The sequence below is a fragment of the Anneissia japonica genome, unplaced genomic scaffold (assembly GCF_011630105.1).
Source record: "Anneissia japonica isolate Jap-2015-1 unplaced genomic scaffold, ASM1163010v1 scaffold287871_len1641731_cov197, whole genome shotgun sequence".
Lineage (NCBI taxonomy): Eukaryota > Metazoa > Echinodermata > Crinoidea > Comatulida > Comatulidae > Anneissia > Anneissia japonica.
Window position 1 is genome coordinate 546,493 of NW_022712275.1, and position 22,829 is coordinate 569,321.

Genomic DNA, 22,829 nt, shown 5'->3' on the forward strand with positions numbered 1-22,829 from the left:
CTTTGGAATTTTAATCCGTGGATTAGCTTACGCCTGGCGTAAGCCACGCCAGTCTTACGCCGTGTGTGTGAACATAGCCTAAATCTAAGTAATTTAACAATGTTTATTGCCTTTGAATAATTGTGAGAAGCCAACCAACATAAACAATTTATAATCCAATTCCATGTATACTTAATGTATATTATTTTTTAGATATTATATTATAAACCCAACAGTTAAAAAATAATTATTTCTTTTCATTGTGTATTTATTAGTATACTGTAATTTAAAAACAATGTTTGTTTCAGACTTCTGAAGTGAGTGGCTTATGCCAAGGTAGAACATGTTACATGTAATTAATTAAACAATGTTGGGGTGGGTTTATATCTGGGATTTGCTTTTATCTAAGGAATTACGATTGTAAGTAGGTAATAAATTGGTAGTTCGTGAAACAATGAAGTTCTTGAACCGTTTATCTTGAATATGATATAAATTGGGCACACACAATTCATCATGAGGGTTGTGCGACCATCGGCTGACGAATTCATCCCTGTTCTCTTTGAAAGCTTGACGATGTCACATTTTGTTCTTCGTGAAAATCGTGTCGGCTTACAACCACCGGTGAAATGTGTGTCTGTCTGAAATCATTAGATTATGGTATAGCACAAAAAAGCAACTCAAATCTTTTCTGAATACAATGTCTCATTTGTTAATAATGTTTTTTTTTTAATTAGGCGCCGAGGCACCCTCCGGAGAGAGGGTATTTCGAGCCAGGGAAAATGCAATGGACAAACGTCGACTGGCCGTCAGAGGCAAGAGGGTACGTCAAGTCAACGGCCACAAATTTATGTCAACGTTTTTACGACAACCCACATTCTGTTCACACTGTAGAGAATTTATATGGTATGTATCAATGACTTTTATTTCAAGTATTAAAAATGTGAGTCATTCTCGTAGCAAAACGTAATGCTATGAATTTTTTTTATGCATTCAATATAGAATATATTTGGTGATTTCTATAGCTTTTGAATAAGATGATGTGTAAAGCCACTTTTCACAGTTTAGTGACATTTCTGGGGGTGTAGCCACAACTTGGCAACAAATGACAAAATATTTTGGCTCTCTTTATACAGTATACAATAACCAATTTTAGGTAGATGCTCTAGACCAAGTTCATCTCACAATACCCCTAGATTACAAGATGAAATTTATTAAATGTCACTGAATTTCATTAAAATTCAAGATATTAAAATTCAGTGCATTTAGTATAACACACCTTATAACAGGTGCCTGTTAATAGTATGCTTTGTGTGTACTATAGAGTAAATTTTACCATATTTTGTTTATCAAAGTTTTCTCAGATTTGACAAATACAATAATGATACTCCCTGTTTTTTCCTTTTTATGTGTATTCATATTTTTCTATTATGTGTTTCGGACATTGTGAAAGTTGGTCTAAGGTTACAAATTACATATTCAATGACGTTAATCATACGGTACATCCGTGATACATTCACTATATGTTAGTCACACATCCTTCTTAAGTTTTAATTTACATTAAATTTTGTTACTGATGTGTCTAGAGATGATTCTATACGTGACCATTTGAGTTTAATTATTTTGTTTGGAATTAGTTCTTCAGTATCAACATACTGAATTTGACCTACATATCTCTTTCAAATGATACTGTGCATCCAGGGATGTAGGGATGTTATTCTAGGTCCTAATCAAATGCATACGCCAACATACTGTAAATAATTTTGCATCTGAAGGAAAAGGAACGTTACTTCTGCATATCCCATGGTATGACTTTCAATGAACCACGCCCTCAAAACCCTACAATCTGTGTACATCTTCTGGTCCTATACTAACTGTGAACTTTAAGAGGGCTAGATGAAACCTGTGTTAGGGAAAAAGTATTGCCGTTTACATTGTGGTAAATCATTACGAAAGCTAGAAATATTGTTGGCGACGAACATACTGTTGACTAAACGATGACTTTGATTTTATCTGACTTAGATTTGTTTGAGCTATAGTTTCATCAGTGAAATGTATAGAAAAGATAAATTTTCATCAAAAATAATTAATGACAAATGTTCAACATTGTATGCACAATCAAAATTTACTGTATATTTATTTGGTGGACCAGCTTGTATAGAAAGGGATATCATTTAATCTGAATACCATGTTACAATAGGCCATAAATTTCTTTAAAATATATTTAAATATATTAATCTATTTAAAACTGATATAAGTAGACCTACAAATTCATTCATAGAAAGACAAATGTCATTTTAGTTTAAAGTACTAATGACTCTACACTTACAAGACACAACTGTATCCATAGTACGTAATCTAAAAATTTATTGAAATACAATCAACTAGATCATCATGAAAGTTTCATTAGGTGACATATTATTCCATTAAATTCTTTTATTGGAAATACAAGAATACAATGAACCTTTCTCTGTATTATAGAATGAAGATACATTTTCTGTATTATATAATTAGGTCATAAAATATATCAATGATAATCAAAAACTAATAATGCTGACCCAAATCTATTTTTTCTAGGTGACTGAACTCTGGTATTCCCATTAAATTCTTTCATTGAAAATACAAAAATACAATGAAATGTTTAAAATCTTTCTCTATAGGAATATATGTAATAAGGTTTTCTCATTCATTATATAATAATTAGTTCACAAAATGAATCAATGATTATAAAAACCAATAATGCTGACCCAAGTCTATTCTGTTTCAAGAACATGTTGATTATGAATGAACACTGATTGCATTAACGATAGTTTAATGAGGTTACAGCTGTAGTGAAAGGGATTTGAGTCTTGATACAGCTTAAAGCAGGCTGATAGCAGCTGACCCTAAATACAAGCCTCCACTATACATGCTACATTGTGCTCGGTATTTTCATTGGTGGATTCAAGGATTCATCTAAAGTTGCCATAATCACAAATTTCCATACTTTATCCCCATGGTGTGGCTGAGGTGGTATAGATCATCTATCTGTGGAAGTACCTCCCCAGGCCCCTCTATTTTGAATTCCTGGAACTGCCACTGTCTGTGATAATTTCTTTCAAAGAAACAAGATTGAATATTAACATCAAAAAAAATAAATTTATGCAAGTATTTTTGAATAAATTCATCAAAAAAACACCCGTAAAATAAAATGAATAATCTAAACAATAAAATTCAAATATACTACATTAACAAATAACATTGACAAAAACAAATGGCTTGTTGTAGTCAACAGTACATGCAGGAGCTATACAGCCGTACAGTATTTGTGATCCTCATAGAACCAACCATGACTACAAAAAAGAGATGTTTCCATAGATTTCATGATTCATTATGCAAGCAGAATGTAGCAATTTACAACTACTGAAGAGTGAAAACGACCAAAGCAAAAACTTTAAAAGGAACCAATTACCATGGAGTCGTCACTGAGTAGCACTATTTATATTAAATTGGTTGTATGTACTAGAAATATGTAGGGCTTAAGAGACCAATCACACTTATGAGTTACTTGGCCCAAGGCCGCCTCAGGGCCGGCCCAGGGTCGGCATTTTTTAAGTGTGAACAATCATTAAATGTTAGCCCTGAGCCGACCTAAATTTAGTCCGACTTTTGAGTCGGCTCCGGTCCCAACAGCGATTTTCTTGCAGCCCGCGAATATGAAATCATAACCTTATGTGGGAAAGCAACATTGGCTAGAAAACACCTTTTTTTTACGGCCTAACACTGATCATATGTAAAAAGTAATATTAAAACTGGGAATAAAGTGGTGTTAAAGCAGTGCTTGGAGGTTTTTAGAAGCGCACTGGAAAGATAAAAGTTTGGGTGGAGCCCTCGGTGTTAAATCAGAAATTCACTTTTGCCTTCCGACCGATATTTATGCCCGCATCTGGTTTGCACAGAGTAAAGTCGAGCTGTGCTAAATATGCTAGGTTGGGACCATTCCACCATCATGTAATGCAATCGCCTCAAACTTCCTGTCCTGTAATTCATCGACCCAGCCCAAAGGAGAAGTGTGAACATTTGTGAGGCGGCCCTGGGCCGACTTAAATTGATAACTGTGAACAGAAAATTTGTTTGATTTGGCCGTATTTAAGGCGGCCCAGGGCCGACCCTAGGCCGGCCTAATATGTGTGGTTGGGCTCTTCGTCTCACAACAAAGAAAACAAGACATTGATTCTAAGACTTGAAATGTAGCAATTAATAAATTACACTGAAGAGTGAAATCCCCTGAAACTAGAACTTACAGCGGTACCAACTACCAAGCGAGTCCCCACAGAGTAGTGCCACATATTACATTGGTTGTATTCTTTTTGGAAACGGTTATGATATTTCCTATAGGATGTATTTTAAATTGGCTCAGTTTTTTGTAACCTCCACTTTCATTATTTCTGCTTGTATTTAATTTTCAATCATACATAACATGGTCATAACTTGTTTATGTTTCCTTGTTTCATTTCACCAATATTATTAGTCAGTAATCTATGGAATGTCTAATTCTAGGCCTCAAAATGTGGTCCTGGAATTTTTATTTTTCAATTTAAAAAAAAAAACAAGGTAATTTAACTTGGATGTGTAAATTTAAAGGGGTGGAATCATCTGACCATAGAGGGTGTAAACGTTATGTCTACAAACGACGCATAAGTGAGCAGATGAAGATGACGGTTGAATTATAATAGAATCTCGGGCCTGAATGAAGTATAAACTTAACATATTGTCCCCAATGGCTTTTATGCTTTTTCACGTATTCTCTGGAACCAACTTCCCACCGTCATCCATTATGCTCCAACTCTTTCTGAATTCAAATCTCTTCTTAAAACTCGCCGTTTTCCTAGTTCATATTTTTTAAAGTGCTGTGCGACTCCGGAAAAGAGTACTATATAAATGCTAAAGTGTTGTTATTATTTACATTATTATACAGTGAAAGCTTTCTGGTATTTAAATGCTAATTTTAAAAAATGCTATCTTTTTTATATTTAAAGTAGTTTATAATTTGCTTTGTATGTTTTTTTTTTCTAATAAAAAGAAAACACTAATAGAATTTCAAGAGGTCCAACCTGATTTTGTATGCTGGCAATGAAACGTTAAAAAAATATTATGCATATTACTATGCAAAATACTATGCATATTACTATGCAAAATACTATGCATATTACTATGCAAAATACTATGCATATTACTATGCAAAATACTATGTATATTACTATGCAAAATACTATGCATATTACTATGCAAAATACTATGCATACACAATGATTTAGGTTTACATTTTCATTATATTATGTATCTTCAATTGCTGTAAAATCCTACCAAAGTCTGCAAGTGCTACTACCATTACAAAATTTCCAGGGTATCAAATAGATAAATTATGCTGCATAAGCATAATTTAATCATTCAATGAGGAAATAAACACAAGTAGGCATATGATATTTCCTCTACTTAGTAAGACTTTGTGCTGATATTCATTCAAGATACTGCAAGTTTCAAGATTCAGGATAATATTTATTGTCTATTACAAAAAAAATAGAAATTAAAAAAAAAAAAAAAAAAAGAACTCAACTTAAATTGTGGTAGAAATAGCCTTCATTAATGTGTTTATGCACTGTCATCAAAATATATATTTTTTTAAACGAATAGAAATGCATAAATTATTGATTTTGATCTATTGCTAGCCTGAAAGTCATAACTCCCAACTAAATTGACGATCATGAGTAGTTCGAAGAATATACAAGGTCAAGGAAGTGGACAGGTGATACTGGAGCTACCGCACCTGGCAACAATTTTTTTTTTTATGAAACATTTCTTGTGGATGTACATGTTACCTAATGTTTTCATTGCTTGTATCTTCCCAGGGGCCTGTACAGTCAAGGTTACCAGTGCCAAGGTAAGATTTATTTTGATTCTCATCTTGATAGCCAGCTTAATGTGATTTTTGTCGTACACAAATTCCAACATCATCATTTTCAATTCTTTAACATAGTAGTGATGATGACGGATTTCATGCTCTGATCTTTACGAAATTGAACTTTACAAATGTATTATTATAGCTGCAGAACTGTTTTAATTAGTAATAAACTAACCACAATGGTTATAACATCAAGCTTTTGTCGATGTTATTATATTTAGCGATTCGTATATGAATCAACCTTTCTGACTGTAGTTCGTTGGGTATAGATTAAGCATATTTTTTATGATGCGAAAACTTGGATTAATTTTCGAAAATTTCTTGAAGGTTTGGTAGACTTTATAGATGCTGCCTATTATTACATGAAAGGCGGAAGGCTAGGTAGGCCAGGGCTAATCCTTGAAAATATTTTTGTGCAAAAGTTCAATACAATTTATTTCACACTTGATTCTTGTTACTTTTGGAATAATTGTTATCTGAGGCAAACATGGTATTGTAATTCTCAATACAAACATTTTATTTCAGATAGGAGTATTTTTCATGGAAATACACTATATACTTACCATATTTTCTCGCGTATTAGAAATAGCAAATTACTATCAAAAAGTAGGGGTCCTCATATGTGCGCAACAGAACACGTACACTTTTTATATTAAAACTATGTTTGTCTTATGTGCGAATTCGCCATAACACGCAAATTTACTACTAAAATGAAGTTACTAATTTAGTATGCTTTGAGAGTGGAGTAATAAATATAATCATGTTTGAAAATGGACAGTTAATACTGATTTCTACCAAATTTTTTGTACATAATAATTATTCTGGATTTTGTTTGGTAAACAAGATATAATTTCTTACACATTATATATGAACTTAATAAGTATTTACTTACAATATATAATAGTAATTAATTTTCTTTCCATCAATGTGGTACTTTGATGCGAGAGTGTTGCTTGGTGTAAATGACAGAAGCACCAGACGAGAGAAGAATTGATGCTTACTAATTTAAGAAGGCTTATATATTAAATGTCTTCTATGCTAAAAAAAATAATGATTCTGTTACAGCAAATAGATTAAGAATGTTGAATATTTAGCCTGTTTCAAAACAAACCTTATATCCGCCCACATCGCACATACTACAAAGTTTCAATAGAAAGGTCAATGTAGATTCTACAATTACAGAACTTAATTAATTCTGTTCCACTAATAATATTCTATATATTTTCTTCTCTCCACAGTATGTACTGTTGTGGTCCACAAACGATGTCATACGCTGATGATTACAAAGTGTAAAGAGTTAAATCCCAGTGAGGTAAGACTCTGTCAAAGATAAATGCAGGAACTATATATTGTTAAGGAGTGGGTAAGGGGAATGGAAATTAAGTGTAGGAGTGATACCTTGTAAAATAATGTGATATGAGTCGATTTTCAACTACTTGGCATAATGCTTTTGCTCGGAAAATTTCTAATGGGGGTGATGCCAGCTTTTTATTTGGATGGGCATGAACCTGCCATGCCCTTCTGTTCGTAGATATGCCATTATTGGCAGGCAACAGATTTGCGAAACAACATGTAAAAAAATCTTGAGTTATCCAGTGGTGGCACCTGGGGAGTTTTCCCCTCCCCCATCTGACAGGCCTGGAAACCTTCAAAAGTACATTTACTGTGATGTAAATATACTTGAAAAGAGGTAGGGTACAGAATGAAAGAAAATCCAAAGTTGTTGATAAACCTTTACATGATGCATATTAGTTTTTGAAAACTGATTGTTTTGCATTGAAATAGTTCATACTATTGAAAATTAACTATCCTTCTTGTTTGTGGCTGTCATGCAGAAATACAGATACAGATCTATACGCCCTTGCTCACTGTTACAATGTATGTGCGTGTGGGTGTAACAAAAGGTCGTGGGAAAGCTGCTGTAATAACCTGTTATCTTTGTCCATGGTTGTCATGGTTGCAATCACTCAATTCAAGGATTTTGCTGTAAAAAAAAAATCATCAAATTAAAAATGTTGAATAGGCGTACCAGCTCATTTATCCCAGTCCCTAGAGTCTCCTTATAATTATAGCATTTTAACATAGTCATTGCAATGAACTTATTCTATGAAGCTGCTTTTTCGTCCACATTTCTCTTTGAACAGGCAGGTTCATATATTTTCAATTAACATAATGTCATAAAAAAAACTTAGGGATTGTCCTAAGGATGACCTCTATTATCTCTTCTTACCAATTGCATTTTTTTTATTCTTCATTAAAATTTCATTATTATTTTTTGTATTCCAATAGATGCATTTGAGAGAATCATTTAAATAAAGTTGTTTTTTTTTTCCTTTAAAAACCTTTTAGAAACATAGCTCACTAACCAAGGTATAAAAAAATGGCCTATCATCCAGATATTGGAAGTAAATTTTAGAATCTGTTCATATTTTACATAATATTATGTTTTACCTTTGGAGCCAGGTTATTTTTAGGGGCTTCCCCAATTGTGGGTATATTGCATTATTGGTTAATGACACTACTGGTATTGTTTAGAAGGTCATCGTCACGTTACATATTTTTTGAACAAATTATGTCAGGAAATGGCCATTCCATAAGGTTTTTAATCGCTAGATAATGTTTAATTAAGGAGAGGATCAGTTAATAATGTTGTGCTTTTAGTATTATGGAACAACAAGGAGGTCCATACATTCATAATTGGTAGTAGCTATATCCACGGAAGTGATGATTACTGGAGGTCTACTTCTACTTCAACTTTTAAAGATAACCCACCAGGGGCGGATTTAGGGGGGCCCGGCGCGGCCCCGGCCTCCCCTTTTGAGAGGTAAAAAAAAGGGGAAAAAAAAGAAAAAGAGAAAACGATAGCCCAGAACGCCTCAAATGTTATTTTCTGGCATCTCAAACACAGAAATTTCGCGGGGGCCTGACCCCGGACCTCCTATTTCGATCGGTTCCCCCCCCTTTCGCCGCCCTCCCCCCCTTTTAGACATCTCTGGATCCGCCCCTGACCCACTATGTTTGCAAGTTAGCTTTGTTTCAAATATTCAATATCTCATTATATGTGCCGTAGCCAGCTATTGGGACAGTTGGACAGTCCTACTCAATTTTTTTATTGGGTCCACAAAGAATGGGTCCAGATTTCTCATATTTTGTGTAAAATGGGTCAATTTTTAAGATAGTTGGTCCAGATTATTCATATTTTTGCGTAAAATGGGACAACATTTAAAAATCATTCCTGAATGTGTTAAAATGTTTTAAAAATGGAGATAAAAAGAAAATTTTATTCAGATTTCAAGTGTCAGTGCCATTTCCGGCCATTTAGAGGTACCATAATCATACATTTTCTTGTAGTACCTTAGCCCCAGCCATGGTGGGACTGAGGTAGGGCCTATAGACCCTCCATTTGTGAAAGTCCCTCCCAGGCCCCCTTTATTTCAAATTCTTGGATCCGCCACTGATATCAGATTATTTCATTGTTAAAAAATATTTAGAATACAATGAAAAACATGATAAAAAAAAAACCAAAACAAAAAAACAAAAAACGGGCACATCTAATATCCCACCAAGACCCAAAAAAGGGCCCCTAGTCTCCGAAAGCCACAGGGCCCCAGACCCCTGTGTTACGCCACTGTTCTGAATAAGCTTTAGTGTACTTCATGGAAGTAAAGCCTTTGTTGATATTTTATTTTTTGTAGGAAGTGGAAACACCGTCTCAACGATTCAGGATTGATGTGCCTCATCTTTTTCATGTGCACAATTACAAGAAGTTCACATTCTGCGACCACTGTGGCTCTCTCCTATATGGTGTCATCAAACAAGGACTGCAGTGCCATTGTAAGAAACCATATTCACGATTATCTTTCTTTGGAATTAGTGATATTTTAATAATTTTATATGTTGTGGGCAAAGATGGTTAGTGCTTTTCAGGCCAAAAGTTGCTTTGAACCTAGCTGAAACTAGTTCAAAATGCTTACAAAATTATAGCATTGTGTGTTAATTTGCATGATATTTTAATTACCTGTTTTCAAAACAATGTCAAAATACATAGTATTTTACTAGGCACATCTTGGTTTTATGGTAGCTTTGCTTGGACCTACTTTGATGAGAATCCAAACATGGAAAGTGACCAGAGTGCATAGTAGAAAAACACTATGCAAAAATATAGAAAAGAGATAAAAAAAAATCCAGAACAGAAACTTTGACATTTCCTACAAAAATAGCAATAAAAAGTACTTTATATATTACAGAAATATCTCAAATTTTCAATCAAAAACCAATAAAATATGTTATCTGGTGCTACAGTACTTATTAAATTATGCAAGACTGTCAAGAAACAAACAAACAAAAAAAAAAAAGAAGAAGAAATGAATGCAATACCTACATACCTACGTCTCCTTCCATTAAACTATCAATCAGAATGAATCTATCTTTGTTTAAATTTGTCTATAAATGGTACATGCAGGCTTTTAAATGTAGGTTTTGAATATAAATAATAATTGGCCAAGATTTTTTTTAAGCTCGCAGGTGCATTGTAGTAATAAATCTCATTTTACAAACCGTTGCATAAAGGGAAGTGCGGAAATCAGGTCGTGACATAGTTACTTCCATCCATTTGGCACATATCTATTAAAAAATGTTTGTTATTACATTACTAATAACACACAACTACCACTTAGGGTATCAAACTAAAATACCTCAAGATGAAATGAGAGCAAGAAGTATATGAAATACGCATGAAAAAGTAGAAAGGGTAGCCATGTTAAATTGAATACAAACAGCGCTAACAAATAATATCAAAGAAACTCAAAAGGCTGAGAGAAGCCATGCTTATTCAATATTTTATCATTTAATAGAACATCAGGAATAATAGTGGCCATGAAGATGATGATGAGAAAATAGTAGTATCCTTTCTTTTTTAAATATTATAATTAGTAAACAAAACCAATAATAATATATTGATTGATTGATTGATCTATTGTTTAGTTGCCTCATCGTTTCGATGAATGTTATATTGGCCAATTGTTGTGGACAAATCATATATTTAAAAAAAATGCCTACTAAGTGTATGTATGTTTTAAATACTGTGTTAAAATGGATGAATGGAGAAACAAAAATAGGACGTTCCCACAAAAGACAAAAAACAACGAACAAACAAACACCATATCATATAAATATACACAAAGATTTATATAAAAAGTATAAAAAAAAAAAATTAGATCCTAGTGAATATGTCTGGCTGGTAAATGTTGCTGATAACATAATTTAAATTCTGTGGTTTCAGATGATGCTTGTACTCTACATGTGTATGTTTACCTTTCAAACCACATAGGTTCTAAAAATAGTAATAACAACGAGCTTTAGCCACAAGCAAAGTAGCCAGAAGACAAAAATTGATAAACATTGGGCTAGTAGATTCCCAAGGGAGATCCTAGAAACTAGTCCGGTCATATTTCTGATGATTTCTCTACTTAAGTAAACTCTAGTCAGGGCATGGTTTCAATATATTTTTGGACAGGTCTTGTATTTATTGTTTGATTTGATAATTACAGTTTCATATTTGTTATTAAGACAGTGAAAGCATACAGAAGCATTTAATCAAGAAACAATATTATTTTTACTCTTCTCATTGTTTTTTTTTTGTATCATTAATTACATATATTTACCATTTACAATAAAATAGAATTAAGTTTCACAATTGATAGCTTTTGCTTTTAAGACATTGAATTACTCAATTAAAATGGAAAATATGAAGAGACACAGATCAAAGCATTTCAGTTTTAAATGAAAATTACCAATAAATTTTCTTTAAAAATTTATTTTAATTACTAGTAATTTAGAAATCTCTGTACATGGAACTTTAGAACTGTATTATTTAAAGTGTGTGTCTTATTGGCAAAGAAAATATTTTCTCATTTAAAAGGTTCTAAGTATGTTAACAGTTCTCAATTCAATTCAATTTGTTTTTAGCAATTTGATTTGATTTTGATTTGATTTATTTGCATCTCAACAACAGACAAACATAGAACCATTTACAATGTAAAAAGCATTAAAAACATATAAATAAAATTTGTTTGGTAAAAATATTTCACATTAAAGTTACCAGAAATAAAATGTTCTTAAAATACAGTAAAACGGTAAATCTTTAAAAAAAAAAATCAAGAAAAAAAAGTTACAGGCAACAAGAATTTTGCTAGGAAAATATTTCAGTTGGCCAGGAAAATATTTCCTCATTTAAAAGATACTTAAGTATGTTGAGGGTTTTTAATATAGTTCAATTCTATTTGGCAACAACAACATAAATCAAGTACAGATTACATCGATAATAACATTAAAAACAAGAGTTTTACATTTAGCTTCCTGGTCTGACAAAAGTTGTGTTCACTGGCACAAAAGTGGTTTGCCAGTGTACTGAATGGTATCTGATTTTTTTCCTCTGCTATGGTTATCGTTATTTTCTCATTTTCTATCTCTTTGGAAATCCATACCATCTGATTGCTGTCCTTAATCTTATGATCTATTTCTTTTTTGAGGAATCCTACTCTTTCTTCATGGCTAGTTTCTATATAAAAAAAGGGCATGTCGTTTCACAGAGAATGAAATGAATGCTTCAGTAGTAGCTTCGGAAATTTGAAATTTTTCATCCTCAGCCACAACCATGCTGGGGTTGAGAGAAATAAGAAAATTTATGATTATGGCACTCTAAGACTTAATTGAGTATAATTTTCTTTTCTTTCTCCATTTAAAAAACATATTTTTTTTTAGTGGAAGTTGATTGAGTCTGCCACTGTGTATGATGATTCCACATTTGTTATGTTTATCTGTTTTATTTGTCTTTTTTTCTAGCTTGCAAAATGAATGTTCATAAACGGTGTAAGAAGAACGTGGCCAACAGTTGTGGAGTTGACAGCAAAAAGCTGGGCCAGGTCCTGATTGAAATAGGGCTAACTTCAGATCAATTATCCCACAAGAAAAAGGTAAAGTGATATGCCAGAAATTAATGATATACAAATCTATTTTGGAGTATTTATAAATTGACAGCAGATACATACACTATGAAGCTTATGCAAATCTCTGTTCTGATTAGACATATACCTAGTCAATTTTGCCAAAAATGTTATCAAGCAGGCTTAACATTCTCCTTGTTAAAATTACCTAATCCATGCAGGAATTTTAACTGATCAAATCATGTCCAAGAAGAATAAACCAGACTGCTTTTGCCAAGCAGAAAGCTGAGTGGTGGTATCAGACAGATAAACCGACTAATCAGCGAGCGTCATTTAGTCATGTAATTAAAACTTTTTCTCGGGCATTCAAATTTCCTTAGACAGCTGGTTTAAACGCGAAACATACATGAGCGTAGACCTAGATGTCTATGCTTGGTTATAGACACCCAGATTTACACGAGCAGTGCGCATCAGTGACTTGGCATTTGCCGACAACAAAGATGACTGAATTCGGCTTTTCCCTCTTCCTTTAGGAGCGAAATACAGAGGCTTTCACAACAATTTCCCCGCCATGTTCCATGAAATAGATTAACACTATGAATATATGATTCATTTGCATACCGCTTTCCTGAATTCTCTTTCTTAAAGAAGGTTGATAGCAAAGAAAATCTTCACCAACTCAGTAAGTCTGGCCGCCATTGTCTAAGGTTTTTGTGACTTTGTGGGCGGGGCTTCGTGTACTTGTCAACATGTCAATTGTTCACATCTCTCTGGTGTTATTGTATATAATCTAAATTTTGTGTGTCCAAACATTCAAAATTGAACTTGTCTACAAATCAAATTAGGTATGGTCATAGCGATGAGTATTTTCCATGGTCTTTATAATAGGTACTGCATTACATCCGACTACAATCAGCAGTAAATTTCAGTCAGAGTTAATTTTTCCCTTTGTTGAAATTTGATCCCATTCGAACATGACTTTAAGTTATGTACACACTAATTTTATCTGTGATAAGTACCTGTTAATTTGCCCATATATGGGTATAATGTGACAATAATTTCCATGTATGGGCAAATCATAGATATTTGTCACAGAAAGCTTAATAATGTGGACAAAACATTTATCTGAAGCTGGGCATACACCATTAGAATTTTGTTTGTCAGATTCAAATGAGAATGTCTTATCAGACTTTGATGAAAAACGATAATGTTAAGCTCTGTCCAACTTATCAACTTTCCTTTGACAAAAGACTGTTGTATGCCCATATATAGTCATGATGTGCCTATATATGATCATGATGTGATGTTACATGACCATATTTAGGCATGATGCATGTTTTTGTCGAAATTTAGTAGTCTGGACAAGGCTTTAATCTGGCTTATCTCATTAGTCTAAAGGCCAACTCAGACAGCATCGTACGACGCAGCCCGACGCGATTTATCATCAGGGACAGTCTTAAGCCGTCGTGAGAAATATTAAACATGTTGACTATTCTACCACAGGACTGCCCCCGACGCAAACCATCGTGTCTGCTTTTAACTCACACAGACCCGATGTGAAAACCAATCGCATTGAGCTGCGTTGTGTGATGTTGTCTTGAGTTGGCATTAACAGGCAAAAATTGTATCATATATGCTCAACTTGATCTATTTGCGAGTAATGCCTAACCTGAAATTTTGCATTCCCAGAATACTATGTATAATAATTCCAAAATATTTCAGTATATTGTAGCATTGTTTATATTATATTTTTTATTGAATTAGGTGATTTAGCAAGGACACTTTAGAGGATATTTGCTAAGATAATATTTACTTAGCCTAAGTTCCCAGATTAAACAAATCAAGGCTTTGGAATAAGTGCAGTATTAATGGCTTGATGTCGGTTTACGTTTGATAATTGATTTTTGTTATAGTTCCCAGCAGTTGATCTGGAGTCTTTTGTTATTAGTATGTCAATGCCAAATTGATAATAAGTTATAAAATGTTGACACGAGTTTAGGGGCAAATCTTTAGTATTTCATTAGAAATTTATTGATTTTGTCTAGTCTATATTGTCTATATATACTGTATATTATGATAAAGTAAAATCTTAATGGGGAGAATAAACAAGGAGTTGAGTGGTAGAACCTAATGTAACGATGGAGCTATTTTCGACACTAGATATTTTTGGTATTCCTTTTGATGGATGATTAGACGTTAATCTTCTTTTATTGGATACTGTACATAGACATCATTATTATTAAATTATTATTATATTTCGTCAGTGTGAAACATACCAATGGCTAAAAGCATTTCATCTGAAAGATGGTGTGCTACTGAAATTTGCATTTCAGTTCTGCTGAAACAACATAGCGGAAGTATTAAACCGCACTTGGCTACCACTGGTAGTCTGTCTATTCATACCTAGATTTTTAGTATTTCTTGGAGAGGTTTATCATTACCAGGTTATTATGGTCTGAACAAGTCTATTGGAAGAGTTTATCATGTTCTGGTTGTTTACACATCAATAGTCTTTTCTACGTGCCCTAATAATTCAGGTTTGAACCATTTTTACATTCAGATTCTTGGCTGTAGTATGAATACTACTGTCTGTAGACCTGAACAATCTAATATTTAAGTCATCTTTCAAGTTCTGGTTGTTTACACATCTTAAGTATTCCGTCTTTTTTAAATGTTTAATCATCCTGCTAATACTGTGGACAGTGCAATCCTATTGAAAACATCTCTCGTGTTCTGGTTGTTCATACATCTTCATTTTGTCTTTTGTAAACGTTTCTCAATTCTATTGGTGAAATCTGTCATGTTCTAATTGTTGAGATTCCTCAAACATTTAGTCTATAGTAAATGTTTATCATGGTCTGGTTATTATTTAGATCTGCACAATTACGTTGAAGAAGTTTGTCACGTTGTGATTATTAGGCACCTGCTTGGTGTCCAGTCATTCACTTTAATACCATTACCTCTTTTCATAGAATATGCCTTTGTAATATAATAATTGTAGGCTAAGCAAACAAATTATTCCATTGTATAAATAGAGTAGATGCACAGGATAAATATTACTGGTTAAGTCTTATTGATTTTAGGTGTTCATTTGGACATCACATTTTTGTCAATTGCCGATATATTTTCAATTAAGTAATTGTGTATTCGGCTATCACTTGATAGGTAAAAAAATTGCCCTATATTAGTTGAACCTGCAAATGATCAATCAAATATATTGGTAATGGTTGATTAATTTACTCTGTCAGTTATGGATTATGATAATGTCATAAGTCCCTATCTAATTGGTAGCTCTAGAATATAAATTTAGTTGTTGTGGAAAGCTAGAGGGCCGGTGGACTGGTTTATGGGTCTGTACCATAAGATTATAATAAGAATACTAGAGCGCTAACTGCAATGTATTAGATGTTCGAAATACGCATTGTTGTGTGCGTGTACCATTCAAGATGGCTGCCATAGATTCAGCCAATCAAATTTCGCCTAAACGCTATCATTTTCAATGGCGCCCTCAATCTACACAGAAAGTTCAGTACAGCTAGTTACTCGTATGTTTGAAACTCGAGCGTTGTGGTGTATGGGTGTAATGTACACAATTTTAATTTTTGTTTATTTTTGAATAAGATGCTCTACTTGGCCTCTTTTTGGCTACGATAGTTTAATAATTTGTTATTATCAATACAAATTATTATTAATGAAATAATAGTCAGTCAGAGGGCTTATTTATGGTAATAATATGTATACTAAGCCTGAAGGTGGCGCTTTCATACGGCGGCCATCTTGAATGGTACACATACAAAACTGTGCATTGCTTCGCCATCTTGTCAGCACTCTAGTTGTTTAATAGCTGTATGGTCTGTGCTAATCCCCATATGCCCAATAAATGAAATGGGACTGCTGGTCTGAAAGAAATTTTAGAAGTCAAATGTGACCAAGAATTGTTGCTGACAAAAGTTCCAGTTACATGTCCAACAGGGTCTGAACCAAGGAGAGAGCAGCTTAGCTCAGTCGGCTAATCTGGTGGTAGCCGCTGTGTGTGCGCTGAACCGTGGAGATCTCTAGGTCCCTGGTTTAATTCCTATCGCTGCCTCTCCTTGTGTTTCAGCTAGAGGGCTAAAATACAAGTTACAATAGTGCAGCGTCTTTCGGATGAGACGTTTAAGGCGTTGGTCCCGTGTGCATTATGGCCCATGTGTACGTTAAAGAACGCAGTACACTCTTCGGAAAAGAGTAGGGGATTGTCTCCCGGTGTACTGCCCAATCACCACCAGAAGGACCCCACTGGAAATAAGTCGTCTTCTAGACTTTCGTGGGCTATCCTTGGTGTTTACACCGAATAAATCCAATCCAATCCAAGGTCTGCCTAGAGCCTTGGTCAGGGTCCTAGAATAAAATTTATTTATTATTATTATTATTATTATTATTATTATTATTATTACAAGTATTAATTCTTTTATGTTAATATACTTTTTATATTGATTTTATATTTGTATATTTTATTAGTAGTATATAATTATAATGTTATTTTAATTTTATTATTAATGTTAATAATGTTACTAATTTTGTTATTGTTAATTACTATTTCAGCATATTTTTCAAATTTAATTCTAATAATTTATATCTACTTATAATATCATAAATCATTACCATTATTATCAGTTATTAATAAATTCAGTAGTATAGTATTAATTAATTATTGATAGTGTTATTTTGGTCAGTACATAACAACATAATTCTTTATGATAATCATCGTATCTAAGTCAAGGTAACCATTTCATGTCATCGGGTTTGACTAGGTATAAATTGTATGCCCAAAAAAATCAGTAAATAACTGTAAATCCACCAAAAAATAGTACAAAGAAAATGAAGAATGGGACATATATATAGTAGCCAGTGTTGGTTGTGTGTAAAGGTCTTAGCTACAGACAAGTAGGAGGAGCTGATACAGTCTTGCTATCACATTGCTGATTATAACGTGTCTGCTTACCGTTGTGCAGTACTGTATACTGTAATTGCATATTCATTGTATTGCGCTCAACAGATCGCCTCTTGCTCCTTATTACACTGTGCAAGTTAGGTTCAAAGGTCAGCATCTAGGAGGAATATTAGATGGAGTGAAATGAGTGCTGTGTTTCTCAGACTGCTAGCTTTACTCTACCAATTTCACTTACTACTATTACGTATTTCTCTATATTAGATTGTCATCGTGTTATGCTATGATAATTTTAGTATTATGTTAAATTATTAATGATGGAAGTTAAGGGTTTTTCTTCTAATAAACATGTGAATTAAAAAAGGATTATGATGATTGTTTAATATAAATATTATATATATATATATATATATATATATATATATATATATATATATTTTTCTTTCAGGTTGCATTGTTTATCTATTATGATCCCTAATATGAATTTTGTTTAAATTTTAATATTTATTCTAGCTATTTGATTAAGAATTTTTAGCTAACATCTTGTCATTGATATTTGAAATCTTATGCTATAATGTTAAGTAAAATAAGAGCCATTCATTTTTTTCATTAAGACTATAAAGAGAGTATAAAACATACTCTTTTAAAATGTGCTTCCTTCCCTTCAATGAGTAAAAAATATAATTATAATTTTTTGTTGAGATCATCCTTTTTATAAAAGAATCTTCCACCAAGTATAACATGTTTTCTACTCTCTTGAAAATGAAAAAAATGGATGGTCTCTTACATACATTGTTTTTTATGGGCAGGGATTCAATGCGCAAGGGGCTCATAAATTGCCCAATCAGGATTTTAACTCTTCTGTTCAATCAGGTAAATGGTGTAGGCCTGCAGAAATTGTTATTGCAAACCCAGCCAGCCTCATTTCTAACAATTGTGCAATGTATTTTGCTTACGTATCGCCTTACACTGAGATGACCAATCTCAAATTTATTCATTCTACATAATTGGATGCTTAATGTCTGTCCATACTATTCAGTTTCTTTGACAAAAAATGATGTTGTATGCCCATATATAGTCATGATCTGACTGTATATGGTCATCATATGATGACATATGATGTCATCATGACCATATTTAGGCATGTCACATGTTTTTGTCAAATAACATTTGATAGTCTGGACGGCTTTAGAGTGTGCGCCAGAATTGCTGTACAGTATTTAAAATTCAAAAATACAATTTTACATTAAATATTAAAATTATCTATAATTTAATGGAAGCAATATTTGTTTATATAACAAATATATCAGATCTTGAATGGTAAAACTGAAATTCAAAAATTATTTACAAATTTACTTTAAAAATATACATGATGATGTGGTAGGATGGTTTCAATGTGACTAAATTATATATTACAGCAGCATTCAGAATAGATGTTAAAAAAAAACATTTTTTTTGTTGAAATAATTTCTACTTTCCTCAGAGTATGAATTATTAACGTATGGCACATTCTAGCATTTCATTAGATAGAATTGATTGAAATGATAGGTCACTTCATGTTAAGAGTTGTATCATGAACGTGTTCATTGTTGTTGTACGTCTGTATAATTATTATTATTATTCATGATTATCGTTTAGCATAGGACATGTGATTGCTTTTCACTTATATGCATGAGTTGCAGTGATTTCTGCTACTCCAAGACTCTCATGTCACATGTCACATCCTTCGTCAGAAATATTGACCATATTCTGATGAGTTTTTTTATGTTTGTTCACGAGGAGGGACTTACTATACATGGTCGGGGCTACAAAAGGAATCAAAAAGAGAATTGCTGAATATGCTGCAGTTGATGCTATGGCCAAATGACAAATTCCTCATCACAATCTGACAGATGTGTGATGGGTTGCAGTGGTTTCTTCTTCTCAAAATGCTCAGGTCACATGACACTAAATTTTTTATCACAAACTGACAAATGTGTGATTAGTTGCAGTGAATTCTGCTACTCCAAATGTTCAGGTCACATGATACATTCCTCATCACAAGTGTGACAAATCAGTCGTTTCTTCTGCTCCAAATGCTCAGGTCACATGACACATACATTTCTCATCACAAACTGACAAAAATGTGATGAGTTGCAGTGGTTTCTGCTGCGTTGTGATGCTTAGGTCACATGACACATTTCTCATCACAAATTGACAAACATATGATATGTTGTAGTGGTTTCTATTGCTCCAAAAGCTCAAATCACATGACAAATTCCTCCTCATCACAAACTGACAAATACTTGATGAGTTGCGGTGGTTTCTGCTGCTCCATGATGCTCAAATCACATGAAAATTTCCCCAACTTGACAAATTGATAGTCATGTGATTAGTTGCAATGGTTCTGCTTCACCAAATGCTCAGGTCACATGACCTCCTCATCACAAACTGACAAACATGTCAGTTTCTGCCACTCCAAAAGGCTCAGGTCATCACTCATCATTCAATCATATATATGTAATGAGTTGCAATGATTCATGTCGCTTTGTCTACATATTAATGTTGATGCTAATATTTAATTGTAAACCATCCACATCTGTTTCAATGTACCACTCAAAAAGCTAATCCTCAAAAACTTTAATATTTGATAAAACACAATCATTCCACCAGTAGACTTTCATGGATGGATGTTACAGCTTTTATCAACATTTGATACCGCTCTATCTTGACAACCAGCTCACTGCTAATACTAATAATCAGGCCACATTTCCTATTAATCTTGTATTATGCAGTTTTTTTGCTACAGTATTATGTACAATTGAATATTTAATCTTGAGCACATTATACTATGGTTCCATATAATAAAGCATAAATTCCCTAATAGAATACACTTCCATTGTTGTGGGATAATGATTAAGAAAACACTGATTTTGTTACATGTTACAAACCTCATTATTCCATTACGATTCCCTATAGGAACATACATTACATGATTTCATATAAAAACACATTCTATGACTCATTTTTGGATGGAAAACCTAAATTTCATGATACCTTAATATAGTTCCCATGATATCTATGTTTCTCTTAATTTGTCTAAGTACATGCTCTGTGATTCCTTATGTATCTCCTATGTTGAGCACACCACTCCATGACTCCATATAATATAATTTCGCTATTGAAGCACATATTCCATAATTACTTATGCTTTCTTGAGCACAAAATAAATAAGTTTTGATTCTTCACATATTAGAGTACATACCATTATTTGTATGATTCCAATTTTGGAGCACATTCCATGATTCTCTTTTTATTCTCCTGTTGGAGATCACATTCCATGTTTAATAAAAAAAAAATGTTTCTAGCATAGGAACAGTCACTCTATGATATTTTATTGGAGCATGTATTGTTGACAAATGAAGTACTGATATATATATATATTCTATATTATAGAATGCTGCATGATTTGTGTGTTGTTTTTCTTGTTGTGATATTTTAGTGTTCCTTTTCATCCCATAATAATGTGAAATCCACCTCAAGTTCTGTTTCATCACGTGAGTCAACAATATCTTCAGGTATGCTTACGCAACAAATATATTTTATCTATTTATTTATTTTTTACTATTTAAACTGATTTAAAAAAAAAACTAAAAGAGAAAACTTTTCTAAATACAGTAATATATTTAGAAGGTAAATGAAATTATTTGGCACTCGGGGCGTTGCAATGCAATGTCATTTTGTGCACCGTTATCATTACTGAAATAAAGATTTGACATTGCTTTTGTAAGATTATTACAGTACATTTTTTTAATGTGTATAAAAGTATGTATTCAAATTTGTATTATCTGCTAAGTTAACTTTTTTAATTTAATCCTAATGACAACAATTGCATATTTATGAATGTAAATACCAAAAAACTGGAGTGCCATAAGCACTGTCTCACACAACAAATACCAGTAGTATCTGCAAAATTGATTCTTTTTCCTGGGTTTAATTTAATCCTATTGACAACAATGCATAACCACATACCACAAGCACCGTTTCACACGACAAATACTGGCACCAGCTAAATATTGAATAAACCACGTTCAGTTGTGTTCACACTACCTAATATATGAATGGAATCTTTATGTGTCGGTCTGTTATATGTAATATATTTATTTTTGTAAGCATGGATTAATTTGCATGTGCTGATGTCGGTTTTCTTAATGTTTTAGTTACATACATAACATAGACAATGTTGTTAAACTATATGATAAATTGTCTTATTTATATTTAATGATTATAAATATTAGTAAATGTTAAAAATAATATGTGTAGCAAGCAGTAGATGGATAATTCCTAGAAGGAAGTAATTGTTTCTCATAATACAGCATTGACAAGTAGAATATTGAATAATTCCTACATGGGGAAAAAAACTAGGTCATATCTGTAGGCAAAATATGGGCTAATCCCTACAAGAAATAGTATCTGATAATCCCTATAGATTGGATATCATAAATAATATTGGGTTTCCTTACAAGTATAATATGGAATAGCATGATTTTAGTGATAAATAACTACTCAAAGATATAAAAAAAAAATGTAAAGAAATATGGAGGAAGCAGTAGATAGATAATTCCTGAAAGGAAGTAATTGTTTTTCATAATACCAGATTGACAAGTAAAATTTTGAATAATCCCTATATATAAAATATTCAAAAATCCCTACAAACAAAATATGGGTTAATCCCTATAAAGAAAACAAACTATTGGATAATCCCAATAATTATAACATCGAATAATCCTTACAAGTATAATATCTGATGATTGTTATGAAAATCAATAATCCCATCAATTGCAGTATTATGTTATTCTTAAGAAAATTATTGAATATTACCAATAAAATTAGAAGTAAAATATAGAATAATTATGATTTGTAATAAGATAAATCTACATGCAAATTACATACCGTAGGTGGATAATAAGAAGTTGTGACTCTGTTGCTTTAAACAAATAAATGAACAGTTTTTGACACACTTCCATTAAACAATAGGAAAAATGATACTGATATTTGT

At 32.6% G+C, this 22,829-nt stretch overlaps 1 protein-coding gene across 2 annotated transcripts in view; it reads left to right on the plus strand.

The window, feature by feature from the left end:
* The window catches only part of LOC117107748 (protein kinase C epsilon type-like), a 75,025-nt gene that overhangs the window by 40,883 nt on the left and 11,313 nt on the right, over positions 1-22,829 (plus strand). The window contains exons 3-8 of one of the 2 annotated variants that reach the window (XM_033249500.1): positions 714-882; positions 5,865-5,896; positions 7,156-7,229; positions 9,613-9,751; positions 12,761-12,891; positions 18,601-18,664. In XM_033249500.1, coding sequence (XP_033105391.1) covers positions 714-882; positions 5,865-5,896; positions 7,156-7,229; positions 9,613-9,751; positions 12,761-12,891; positions 18,601-18,664 — 609 coding nt within the window. Of the gene's footprint in view, positions 1-713; positions 883-5,864; positions 5,897-7,155; positions 7,230-9,612; positions 9,752-12,760; positions 12,892-18,600; positions 18,665-21,272; positions 21,349-22,829 lie in introns of both variants that reach the window. The other variant, XM_033249499.1, reaches the window with a different exon arrangement.